Raw genomic sequence first — 13,464 nt, forward strand, 5'->3', positions numbered from 1 at the left:
TAGCCTCACACAATATGTGTACACATGAATTCTAGGACATCTTCCTTAGTACCAAGTTCATTTTTTATTTTCTTATTACATATTAACAGCACAAACAGTGTGCTTCTTTATAAATCGTAAGATTGCACAGTTATTTGAGTTGGTTCATTGAGCCTCTATATTTATTTAGAGATTTTTCTTTAACTCGGGCTGGGTATAAACAGTGGCCTCCTCATAGCTACTTAAACATTTCACACACAGTGCCGGACACAGGGGTGCGCAACTGTAATCCCAGCACTTTGGGAGGCTGAGGCATGTGGAACTTGAGGTCAAGAGTTTGAGACCAGCCTGGCCAACATGGTGATAGCCTGTCTCTACAAAAAATACAAAAATTAGCCGGGTGTCGTGGTGCATGCCTGTAGTCCCGGCTACTCAGGAGGCTGAAGTAGGACAACCACTTGAGCCAAGAAGGTCGAGGCTGCAGTGAGCCACAATCACCCCACTGCATTCCAACCTGAGGGACAGAGCAAGACCCTGTCTCAAAAAAAAAAAAAAAAATTAAATTAAAAAATAAAAATAAAACATTATAGTCACGTAGGCATATGAGGAATGTGCTAAGTGCTCCTGGATATCCAAAGCCAAAAGTTAGGTTTTATCTGAAAACTTCTGTATTCATTCCTTTAACTGGATGATACAATCTGTACCTCCACTGCTTCCACATAAACATAGATTCTGAACTTTTAAGTAGGCACCACTTGATTGATTGATTGACTGGTGCATTTTTACTCTTGCCCTTACCTGTCATCCATCTCTTTTTGTAATACACACACATACACACATACATTTTTGTTTATGTGTGTAAGTAAAGGATGTCCATCTGACCTCTCATCTTTTACCCAATTACTCAGCCCCTCTACATAATTGTTTTTTTGCAATTTCAGGTGTGTTATATGTACAAATTTTAAATACGTAATTTTTCCCATCTAGGATAGTGAATATTACAATTCCCTAAGATGGATTCTTGAAAATGACCCAACAGAATTGGACCTCAGGTTTATCATAGATGAAGAACTTTTCGGACAGGTTTGTTAATTTTGATCAGTTAAAATGGCACATAAATTGTGAAACAAATGTATAGATGTTACTATGTACACTGAATACATTCCTAGGCTCTGTTTTTACATTTATTTTCCAGTAACAAAAACTGTCTCTCAGCAAGAATTTGTGCTTTCTTTAACATTTGACTCATTCCATATTTATTTTAGTAAAACTAATATTTTAAGTTTTCTTAGCTTTTAACTTGTGACTGGACTTAATTTAAAACACCAGGTTTCTTGTATAACTACAATATGTATACTTTTTAAATTTTTCTCAGTAAAATAACATATATCAAGTTATTGTGTTTAATTTTAGACACACCAACATGAGCTGAAAAATGGTGGATCAGAAATAGTTGTCACCAATAAGAACAAAAAGGAATATATTTAGTAAGTATTTTGTTAATAATTATTTTATGGGACATAATTTTGTACTTTACTCCAAAAAGACTCCGCTTACCATCTTTTTCTGTCCCCTTGGCCAGAATCTCAGTGTTCTTTTTCTCTATCACAATGCAGTAGCGAGCACTCATATTCAGCCTTTGCATTGGGCTTAGCTAGCCTTTAGTTTTTGTTTCTAACTAGAATAATTGTGACTCAGAATTTTGTCTTGGTTCACGTGAAAATGAAATGTTGTTTCTTTTTAGTCTTGTAATACAATGGCGATTTGTAAACCGAATCCAGAAGCAAATGGCTGCTTTTAAAGAGGTATTCGTTTTCTTTTATTTGCTCTTCCATAATTTCATAGTATAACCCATAAGTTTCTTTTTTTTAATTATTATACTTTAAGTTCCAGGGTACATGTGCACAATGTGCAAGTTTGTTACATGTGTATACATGTGCCATGTTGGTGTGCTGCACCCATAAGTTTCAAATATTGGGCCTCATCATATCTGAGAAAAATAAGTGTATGGCTTGTTTTGTGAAATCATTCTAAATTATATTTTTATATTAACTAAATATTTCATTCAGTCATTCAAGAAGTCTAGACAATAAACATTGACAGGTCCCCTTTCCCCCAAGCCTTTTCCCTATTTCATTCCCTTCACCTTAGGACAGCAAAAGAACAAGAGTGCTTTAGGCATAGTATAACATATTGTCTGTTTTTCTAAATAGGATCACCTTAGACATTTTGTTTTGTGACTTACTTTCTTCTTTTTTTTTTTTGAGACAGAGTCTCACTCTGTCACCCAGATTGAAATGCAGCGGCCTGATCTCGGCTCACTGCAACCTGTACCTCCCAGCTTCAAGCAATTCTCCTGCCTCAGCCTCCCGAGTAGCTGGGATTACAGGTGCCCGCCACCACGCCCAGCTAATTTTTGTATTTTTAGTACACACAGGGTTTCACCATGTTGGTCAAACTGATCTCGAACTCCGGACCTCAAGTGATCCACCCGCCTTGGCCTCCCAAAGTGCTGGGATTATAGGCATAAGCCACCGCACTCGGCCTACTTTCTTCTTTTATCAGATATTTATTGGGGATATTTACATGTGAAAACATATAGCTGCCTTTCTTTGTGGCTATATTTTATTCAGAATATAAATTAGTAAGTTACTTAAAATTTCCCCAATTGGTAGACAGATTGTCAGAGCACTCATTTCTTCAGATAATTTACAATCTTCTGTTAAATAAGTATCTGGCTGGGTGTGGTGGTTTATGCCTATAATCCCAACACTTGAGGAGGATGAAGCGGGAGGACTGCTTGAGCCCAGAGTTTGAGACCAGCATGGACAATATAGGGAGACCTTATCTCTATAAAAAATTAAAAATTAGGCTGGGCACAGTGGCTCATGCCTGTAATCCCAGCACTTTGGGAGGCCGAGGCTGGTGGATTGCCTGAGGTCAGGAGTTTGAGACCAGTCTGGCCAACATGGTGAAACCCCATCTCTACTAAAAATACAAAGAAATTAGTCGGACGTGGTGGCGTGCACCTGCAGTCCCAGCTACTCGGGAGGCTGAGGCAGGGGAATTGCTTGAACCCGAGAGGCAGAGGTTGCACTGAGCTGAGATCACGCCACTGCACTCCAGCCTGGGCAATGGAGCGAGACTTCGTCTAAAAAAAAAAAAAAATGAGCTTGGTGTCATGGCATGTGCATATGGTCACAGCTACTTGGGAGGCTGAGGCTAGAGAATCACTTGAGCCTTGGAAGTCGAGGCTGCAGTGAGCTATGAGCTATGAAGGCACCACTGCACTCCAGTCTAGGCTACAGAGTGAAACCTTGTCTCTAAAGTGTGTGTGTGTGTGTGTGTGTGTGTGTGTGTGTGTGTGTGTGTGTATCACATACTTTTTCATAAATTCCGTATTGAGTACTATGTGTATGGTGCTGTACCAGGCCAAAAGACATAAGTCCTGCTCTTAAGGGATGTATGATGTAAAGAGAGAAACGAACAGAGGCAAGCATAAAGTGCTAGGTGAGCAGAGAAGAGTGCAAACCAGGGAGGGGCAAAGGAAGGGACAAAGAAGGACTAGAGGGATTGGCCAACCATGGAGAAGAGGGAAATGCAGTTCTAGGCAGCAGGAGCAGCGTATGTGAAGTCTGGCAGTAAGGTAGGCTGTACCCACAGGCAGTTGAGTATGCTGGGTGAGAGAATGCAAGAGGGAAACAGTCAGCCTGCAGAGCTAACAGACCAGCTTATACAGGGCCTGTGTGTGAAGCGGTAGAGTTTGGAGTTTTCTCTGAATTTCAGTGAGGGGGAAGGAAGGTAGCATTAAAGGCTATTAACCAGTAAGACACCAAGATTCAATTTATGTTTTAGATCATTCTGGAAGTGCCATGTAGAGCAAGTTAGAGGAGAGCAAGACTAGCAGCAGAGACTTCCCAGCAGAGTTGGGAAAGGGCTACATAATCTTGGTGAGAAATGGTAAGGAATTAAGGGAATGGTGAGGGAGTTGAGACAGGAGTGGGAAGGGAATGAAGATAGTGGTGGTGGTCAGAGCTTCATGTGCATTTGAATGGCATTCAGAAAGGGAGACTTCGGCCGGGCGCGGTGGCTCACGCCTGTAATCCCAGCACTTTGGGAGGCCGAGGCGGGCGGATCACAAGGTTAGGAGATCGAGACCACAGTGAAACCCCGTCTCTACTAAAAATACAAAAAATTAGCCGGGCGCGGTGGTGGGCGCCTGTAGTCCCAGCTACTCAGGAGGCTGAGGCAGGAGAATGGTGTGAACCCGGGAGGCGGAGCTTGCAGTGAGCCGAGATCGCGCCACTGCACTCCAGCCTGGGCGACAGCGCGAGACTCTGTCTCAAAAAAAAAAAAAAAAAAAAAGAAAGGGAGACTTCAAGGATAGAGATGTATGGATTTGGGGCTCATTTGCCTACGTGTAGTGAAGCTGCGAACTCAATACGATGGAAGATGTGAAAGGGCAGTGAAAGTGGATGGCCTGACATGTGGAGAGTGAACTGGGAACACCAGCATCTTAACTGTTATTTTGAATGGATGGTTTATGAATGGACAGGTTAGGGCATGGGAGAAAAAAGAAAAGAAAAACAAAAAACAGGAGACTGTAAAGGAAATAAGGAAAATAACCAAGGCAGACAGAAAGATATCAAGAGCAGAGAGAGTTTCAATAGCAAAGATGGTTTTAATCATATCATACTGCAAAGAAGTCAAATATGATAAGGAATTGAATGTGTTTATTAGATATAGCTGCAAAGCCGTCTTTGACTTTTTCCAGAACAATTTCAAGGAAGCTGTAGTGTAGAAGTCCGATTGCAGTGGGTTGAGTGTTAGATGGGAGGTAAGTGAATGGATATGCTAAGTGCATAACACTGTCAAGAACTTGCCTGTGAAGGGAAAAAGAGGGTCATTAGTTTTGTTTTTGTTTTTTTGTTTGTTTGTTTGTTTGCTTTAAAGGTAGATATGACTTGAGCACATTTAAATGCATACAGAGTGAGCCAATAAAGAGAAAGAGATCTAGTGAGATGACCTCCCTGAGGAGCAGGTGAAGCACAGGTGCAGGCCTAGCCTGAAAGAAGAGGTGGCCCTTCTGTCTTCCACCACGGCGGGAAGGAGGCCATGATGGGTGTTGGTGATGGTTGGGACACAGGGATGCAGAAGCTTGAAGGAGTTCCGTCATGCATAATTGCCTCTGTTTTCCCTCAAATAGAACTTACACTTACCTACGGTAAAGAAGGGGTGATGTGGAGGCTTGAGAAGGATGGCAAATTTGTTTTTTGTTGTTGTTCTTGTTGTTTTGAGACAGGATCTCACTTTGTCGCCGAGGCTGGAATACCTCAGCCTCCCCAGTAGCTGGGACTACAGGTTTACACCACCATGCCTAGCTAATTTTTGTATTTTTTTGTGGAGACGGTGTTTCACCATGTTTCCCAGGCTAGTCTCAAATTCCCTGAGTCAAGCAGTCCGCCCACCTCAGCCTCCCAAAGTGCTGGGATTACAGGCATGAGCCACCGCACCTGGCCACAGGAAGTTTTAAAAATAGCCACTTTGAGGAAAAAATGAGAGAACAGACTGTGCACATGTACATTTTCTGGCCAATATTGAGATCTCAGTGAAGAGCCCGTGATTGTGTAGCGGTAGAAACTTGTGTGTCTGTGGGATTCCTCCAGTGGCACCCGGAAGCTGAAGCATAGGGAAGGCCATTGGCCCTGCCCATCAGGTTTTTAAATACATCTTTTTTCTAGGGATTCTTTGAACTAATACCACAGGATCTCATCAAAATTTTTGATGAAAATGAACTAGAGGTAAGACATAATATTTTACGTTGAAACAAATTTTGAACCCATTATTTTCCTTGTTTATAATTTGACATTTCTTACGTAGCTTCTTATGTGTGGACTGGGAGATGTCGATGTGAATGACTGGAGGGAACATACAAAGTATAAAAATGGCTACAGTGCAAATCATCAGGTTATACAGTGGTTTTGGAAGGTAATTTGAAACTTCTATTTTCGTAAATTACTTTTTGATACATTGAATCATATTTAAGTCAACTCTTGATTAACTGGTGGATTACACCAACTGGTGGATTACATTTAACTGACACAGAAAAATATATAGACCAGCAAAAATGATCTTTGATTTTGTACCGTATACGTGCACCTTCTGGGTCTATAACTATTACTAGGTAAGTAAAATGTTCACAAGGTAGTAAGTGGAATGACAGGCTGAGACAGGCACTTAGTTTTCTACTAAAGTAGGGACTCTGAAAGAACTTGTAATAACCTACAGGGTATTCCTAGGGACTCCTGAGTGGCTCTTTTAAAATATCTCATAGAGCAATGTGTATGCCATTCAGTAATATTAATATAATGTGTTTTTTGAGATAGAGTCTCGCTCTGTCTCCCAGGCTGGAGTGCAATGGTGCTATCTCAGCTCACTGCCACCTCCGCCTCCCATATTCAAGCAATTCTCTTGCCTCAGCTTCCCGAGTAGCTGGGATTACAAGCATGCACCACCATGCCTGGTTAATTTTTTTGTATTTTTAGTAGAGACGGGTTTCACCATATTGGCCAGGCTGGTCTCAAACTCCTGACCTCAAGTGATCCGCCCACCTCAGCCTCCCAAAGTGCTGGGATTATAGGCATGAGCCACTGCACCCAGCATATAAGTTTTAAAAGTCATGAGTCATATCTCAAGAGAAATTTTGTTACTTCATTAGGTTATAATCCCATTCTAAAAAGTTGCCATGTAGCCTTACAAATAAAGTTTTCAAGAACTTTATAACCCACCCATAAATAAAAATTTAACTAAAAGAAACATCCACATCTAGTAAGGGATTGTTAATATTCTAGCTAAATTCTGATAGCTTATGTTTCAGGATAATTTGTTTACCTTTTTCCCAGTGCTGTTCCCTAAATGATGTTTTTATCTTATTCAGGCTGTTTTAATGATGGATTCAGAAAAAAGAATAAGATTACTTCAGTTTGTCACTGGCACATCTCGGGTGCCTATGAATGGATTTGCTGAACTATATGGTAAGGATTTTCCATAGATCATTAAAAAAAATGGAGTGATGCCTATTGTCTTTTTCATGGCTGATGAATCCTCACGCTTCCATCATTTACTAACATTTAGCTTAATTTTAAAAAGAATTAAGATTTTGAAAGTGATATCATTAGAGACACTGGAGTAGGCTAAAATATATTTACACCTTCGAATCAGATAATAAAGGGGAAAACTGGAAACATCAAATGACTTGAGTCACTTTCCCTTCTTTAACTTCAGATTCTATGCCCCGTGTGCGTCAGTTACAGAAAAAGCATTACCTTGGCTGGGAGGGGTGGCTCACACCTGTAATCCTAGCACTTTGGGAGGCCGAGGCAGGCAGATCACTTGAGGTCAGGAGTTCAAGACGAGCCTGGCCAACACAGTGAAACCCCGTCTCTACCCAAAAATACAAATATTAGCTGAGCTTGGTGGTGTGCGCCTGTAGTCCCAGCTACTCGGGAGGCTGAGGCAGGAGAATTGCTTGAACCCGGGAGGCGGAGGTTGCAGTGAGCCGAGATTGCACCACTGTAGTTCAGCCTGGGTGACGGACTGAGACCCTGTCTCAAAAAAAAAAAGAAAAAGCATTACTTCTCATGTGATAGTTCAGGATAGCATTTGAAGTTTCACAGAATGTCACTAAGTGTATTCAAGTTGAATACCTTTAGGGAAATGCTGGACTAAACAAAGTTTAAATGGATTTCTTCAGGACTTGTGTAGAACCTTTACTGTTAGAAGAAAACAAAAGCATTGTTTCCCAAACTTATTTGATCATGAAATCTTTTTTTTTTTTTTTTTGCCTTTCAAGATAGGGGTAGAGAATCTCATTAGGCTACTATTTTTCATTTCCTGGGGGGAGCACCAGGACTGGGGAGAAGAGTGCCCATATTTCTTGATTTTTAGAATAGTTAATGCAGTTTTCAGTAAAGTAACATTCTGTGTATTCTATCAAATTATTTTTCAGTTGATGTACAAAACTGGAGGTGTGTTTTGTTTAAAAGTGCCGTTTCTGATGTAGATTGCAGCAACTTTTCTCACATTGATTCATATTCTGTTTATTGGAATATTTACTTGCTTTTAAGGATACCAAGAATCCAAGAATAAATCTTTTAGAAAGGATGTAGCTGAAGTGGGAGCCCTACTCAGAACAACGAGTAAGATTAGGATTGTCCTGAGGATTAGAAGTCGGGACTGCTGCCTAGGAAATCGCTAAGCTGAATTTGTTGTGCAAATAGAAGCTGACCATCTGATGGGATAGCTAAACCCTTTCTTCATGGCAAATCTGGTCAGCTTGCCAAGCCTCATTAATGTGTGTTTGCAGAACTGATCAAGCAGCTGCTACTTCTCTACCTAGAGTAACCACTCAAAAGTGGTTAGCTTTGTCACTGACCAATTCAGTCATTCTTTGCCTAATTGGACTTCATAGCCTCTTTCTTTTTCGTGGTTTCACCTGATTCCCCTTCCTCTCTCTTCTCTGCCTTAACCAGTTGGTAGTGAAAAATAAAGGCAGGGCAAACAAATGCCCCTTTCCATCTCTGGCCTCTCTTCCCTCTTTTATGTAACCCAGCCCTATAACCATCCACTGATTTCATGCACTGTTTGAAATTTGGGGCAGATATGCCACACATAGAGCCAGAGTTGTTTGTGTTAGAATATAAAGTCAAATTCTTATGTATTTATAGAAATAAGTTGTTTCAAAATGTTAAAATTACAATATTAGATAGCCAATAAAAAGTATGTTAAGTTGGCTAGGTGCAGTAGCTCATGCCTGTAATCCCAACATTTTGGGAGGCTGAAGCAGGCAGATCACCTGAGGTCAGGCGTTCAAGACCAGCCTGGCCAACATGGTGAAACCCCGTGTCTACTAAAAATACAAAAATTAGCTGGGTGTGGTGGCACGCACCTGGAATCCCAGCTACTTGGGAGGCTGAGGCACAAGAATCATTTGCACCTAGGAGGCGGAGGTTGCAGTGAGCCGAGATCATGCCATTGTACTTCAGCCTGGGTGACAAGAGTGAATGGCTTGTGGCCAGGAGTTCAAGACCAGCCTGGGCAACATAGTGAGACCCCCATCTCTACAAAGTGAATTTTTTTAAAAGTTAGCCAGGCATGGTGGTGCACACCTGTAGTCCTGGCTACTCAGGAGGCTAAAGCAAGAGGATCACTTGAGCGCAGGAGCTTGAGGCTATAGTGAGCTTGAATCATACCCTTGCACTCCAGCCTGGGTGACAGAGGGATACCCCATCTCTAAAATATAAATAAATAAATAAACCAGATTAGTTCCCTGTATGTGTAGGTTCTACACTAGAAAAAGTTTTGATATGCCTGAAGATCCCTGTAGAGAGTAAATGAAACCAAATAAATTCTTCCTTATAGGTTCAAACGGACCACAGTCATTTACAGTCGAACAGTGGGGTACTCCTGAAAAGCTGCCAAGAGCTCATACCTGGTAAGCAGTTGTTTGGACCTTGATAGAACGAAGCCTCAGAGAGTGAGGTTCCTCTGACTGTTAGTCTAGCTACAGCAGGGCTAGTCTCCTCTGTGTTATGTCGGTGGCAGGTATGGATTAGGGGTAAGGAGGAGTTGGTGACACTAACCCAACGAATGTGTGTTTTGTTACCAAGTCAGCCCGGGCTTGAAGTCCAGGTAGCTGAAGATCAGAGAGATCCATCTAAACTGAGTGCTGAATGATGGGCTATCCCAAGAGGGGCTAGAACATTCCATTTTGGAGGTTGAAATGAAAGAGGAACTCAGACATTTGGAAGATGTGGTGGGGGCAGGACTCCACAAGGAGTCATGCAGAGTATCCATGTCCAGAACCCAGTCCTACATCTTACTTCTACCCCTGGTGAAAAGACGTATTTTGGTGGTGGTGGCACATCCTCATCATGAATAGCAGCGTTGCTCTGTTTGCCGCTATTTCAATGTCTTTCAGTGGTACCTGCTTTTTCAGTGTCTTTCATAACCAGTTCCTCTCTCGTCTTCCAGTTTTAATCGCCTGGACCTGCCACCTTATGAATCATTTGAAGAATTATGGGATAAACTTCAGATGGCAATTGAAAACACACAGGGCTTTGATGGAGTTGATTAGATCACAAATAACAATCTATAGTGTTTTCACTGCCATAGTTTTATAACCAAAATCTTGACCTAAAATTTTCCAGGGAACTACTAAAACGTGGCCACTGATTCTTCCCAGATCTTGAAGAAAATCATATAAAAAGCATTTGAAGAAATAGTATGACAACTTATTTTCAATCACTTTTAAATAATGTGTTGCATTTACACAGTTGTTTCATTCTGTCCTTAGAGTTAGGTGCCTGCCTAAAGCCAGGTACCACCACGCCTGGCTTTAAAGTTCACGCAATAGGATATAAGTCCTGTATGACTTAAATAGTGAATTTTGTCCTTAACATTTACCTCTTGTATAGTATCTGCCAGGCAGTTTTTTCTTAAACTACTGAGATGATAACTGTGAAATATTTGTGATAAGTGTCATGTGTGAAAAGTTTGATGCATTTTGAGATGGAAAACTGAAATTTGAAAAAAGAAATACTTTACTATTGAGTAAACTACAATATATTTAGTGCTACTCGCAGCTATTTATTATTTTGTAGACCTGCCTTACGCACCTTACTGCCTAGATTTTTGGAAAAAAACCTTGGAAAGTGTGTTACCTATATTTCCAGCCAACTCACAGAAAAACTGTTTACTTCTTCACTTTCAAAGTATTTGGCTTTTGTTAATATGCAGTTTTTACTAAACAGGTGGTTCATAAGACATGTGAAGCAAATCCATATTTGCAATGGGTAAAAAGTATTAAAGCCTTTTTCTCTTGCCTGCATATCCTCTTGACCATTGGCATAGTCATCACTTTTTCATTTTAGTGTAGTTAGAAGAATTCCTTCTTCAAACATTAAAGATCCACAGAGCAGTATTTCTAAGTATGCCTTGAAGAACTAAATGAAGTGGATAGCACTTGCCTTTACTAGACATTCTTTACACTTGTACAATTATGTAGTAAATGTATGTTTACAGGGTTTATTATGTTTACAGATTAAGCTAATATCTGTAGTCGCATTTTTATATTTTTAGTATCACTCTAGTAAAAAAAAACCAAATGATTTGTTTAAAGTAACCAAAGAGTTGTTATAATGCATAATTTGTATTAAATGTATTACTATTTCTTATGCCTTTTAAAAATACTGTTTACTATGAAGACAATGTTTTTATTACAAATCCAGAACTCTCTAGGCAAAATGCTACAGTTCGCATCTTCCTTTAACCAAACTCAAGTACGTAAAGACCATGTACATGTGTTCATCAAATATTTATTGAATGCTGCGTGCATAGCGCTGTGCTGTGCTCTGGGGTAAGAGTTGCCAGCTTCAGAGAAGCTGAGTCCTGATCCTCAAGGAATTTGCAAATGTGTCGATGAATTTGTAAAACAATCAAAAGTAGGTGTAAGCAGAATAAGGCAAAAGGGAAAGTGTTCTAGGTTCCAGCACACCTGCAAAGATAAAGTATGCCAAGACTGTATTTATATTTCATACTTACATTGTTTCATCCTTACATTGGAATGATTATATAGAAAATGCTCTTAAAAAGATTAAACCCATTTCTCAGTATGGTATCTTGGTGATTTAGGAATAATTGTAAATATATGTTGTGAATCTTCTTAAATATATATATACACCCTGTGAGAACTGTAAAAAGTACCTTGGTTCTTGGTTTAAGTTTGTTGGGGTATAACATGATGAGTACTCATTAGCACCTGATAGAAATCTGAAATACGACAGTAGCAAAACCACTTTCTGCTTTCCAAACACCGCATCATCAGCATGGTTTAGGGGAAGCAATTCACAGATTAACGTACCCTGCGTTTTGTCTTCACCATTGACAACCAGCAGTCAAGGATGAGCGCCAGGTATAGTCCTGGTTTGATCTCTCACCAGCCATGTGAACTGAAGCAGCTTACTTAACCTCTCTGGATTCATATTTCTTCGTCTGTCAAATGAGAATAATCATGCCCACCCTCAATGTCATGCCAGATTGTCATAAGTTCCAGACAGATGAGAAAGCAAAAAGTACTTTGTAAAGTGTTATACAATCAGAAGGTGCTTTGTGCTGACCGTCAGATTGTGTCAAGTCAGGTGTGCAAATTGACCACACTCCCAAAGAATCATTTAAAAGTAAAGTGACTTCTAAGAGACAAGGAAGTAGGAGCATATCTGATATTAAATATATAAATAAATATAGATACACATGTGTATATCTGTATATGGATCTTACCATCATAATTCATTTTCTTCGTATCAGCAAAGTAATAGTAATGTGGGCCAATGCATTTTGGAAATGTCCTCATTATGTAGAATGGAATGTGAAAATTATTTTTGTTTAAAAAGGATTTTGCTGCAATTATTTAAATATTATGTTTGTGAAGTATCTAAGCATGAGAAAATACAAAGCTTTCTTTTTATCTGGCTGATACTCATTTGGATGATTCTGTGACTCATAGAACACGGTGTTAATGAGACCAGACTCACTGCCACCAGTCCCCAGCTGCAGACCTTCATCCCCTTCGTCTCCCACTGGGGGGCTCATGGTCCGGAAGGAATGTGTATCAAGCAACACAGGCCCTTATCCCATATAGAAAAGTGTCTCAAATGTATTCTACTGCTGGACAGTCAGTAGGATCATTTTCATAAAGCAAGGACATCATGTGTTTCTAGAAATTATAAGCATATAACTTTAACCTACAATCTCTAATTAAAAAATTGTAACATAAAATTGTATTACAAATACATATCATCAGAACTCAAATTTAAATGGTGTTTGTGTTAGGTTTTTATTTATAATACTGAAGTTATTCCATATAAGTATCAAGTTAAACACAATTCATTTTGATTACAAACTGTTTGACTTTTTAAAATCTTCTGATATGGTAAATATATGTATCAAGATTGATGTATCGAAATTTATTGCACACTTTAAAGTATAAAATCACTTTTTAAAATCTTGAATCCACAAATAAAGTTTATTCTGATTAAAAAATAAAAATAAAAACACAGCTGTGGTTCATTATAAAATAGGAGTGTTTCCAAGTCAGTATGCTGGGTGATGTCTTCTGGTCTAGTTCCTTACAGCAACATGTTAAATTCTCAATGCAATCCTAAACTTATTACCTGATGAACCAACATGATTATAAACTCTCAACCACAGATAATCAATTTCCACTTTAAAAAAAAAAAGGTCATATTGCGTAAGTCTGGTTGTTAATGAAATATCCAGAAGATAAAATTAACAGTTAAAAATGGACTGGATTTCAGGCACCTTGCTGCTCATCAGAGAAGCCAGTCTTGTAGCCAACCACTATTTATAACATTTCTATGAGAAAAAGAGTTCCGAGTGTTAATTCAGAATGAAGTGTCTTTTCCTCCT

General features: G+C 39.6%; 1 protein-coding gene across 4 annotated transcripts in view; it reads left to right on the forward strand.

The window, feature by feature from the left end:
- The window catches only part of LOC101016432 (NEDD4 E3 ubiquitin protein ligase), a 167,811-nt gene extending 154,740 nt beyond the window's left edge, over positions 1-13,071 (forward strand). For all 4 annotated transcript variants that reach the window (XM_021940594.2, XM_021940592.2, XM_021940593.2 and 1 more), the window contains 8 exons: positions 967-1,062; positions 1,393-1,466; positions 1,724-1,784; positions 5,721-5,780; positions 5,860-5,967; positions 6,917-7,013; positions 9,400-9,472; positions 10,012-13,071. In XM_021940594.2, coding sequence (XP_021796286.1) covers positions 967-1,062; positions 1,393-1,466; positions 1,724-1,784; positions 5,721-5,780; positions 5,860-5,967; positions 6,917-7,013; positions 9,400-9,472; positions 10,012-10,114 — 672 coding nt within the window. In that variant the 3' untranslated portion in view covers positions 10,115-13,071. The remainder of the gene's footprint in view (positions 1-966; positions 1,063-1,392; positions 1,467-1,723; positions 1,785-5,720; positions 5,781-5,859; positions 5,968-6,916; positions 7,014-9,399; positions 9,473-10,011) is intronic.
- Positions 13,072-13,464: the final 393 nt, after the last annotated feature.

Source organism: Papio anubis, chromosome 7, assembly GCF_008728515.1.
Source record: "Papio anubis isolate 15944 chromosome 7, Panubis1.0, whole genome shotgun sequence".
Taxonomy (NCBI): domain Eukaryota; kingdom Metazoa; phylum Chordata; class Mammalia; order Primates; family Cercopithecidae; genus Papio; species Papio anubis.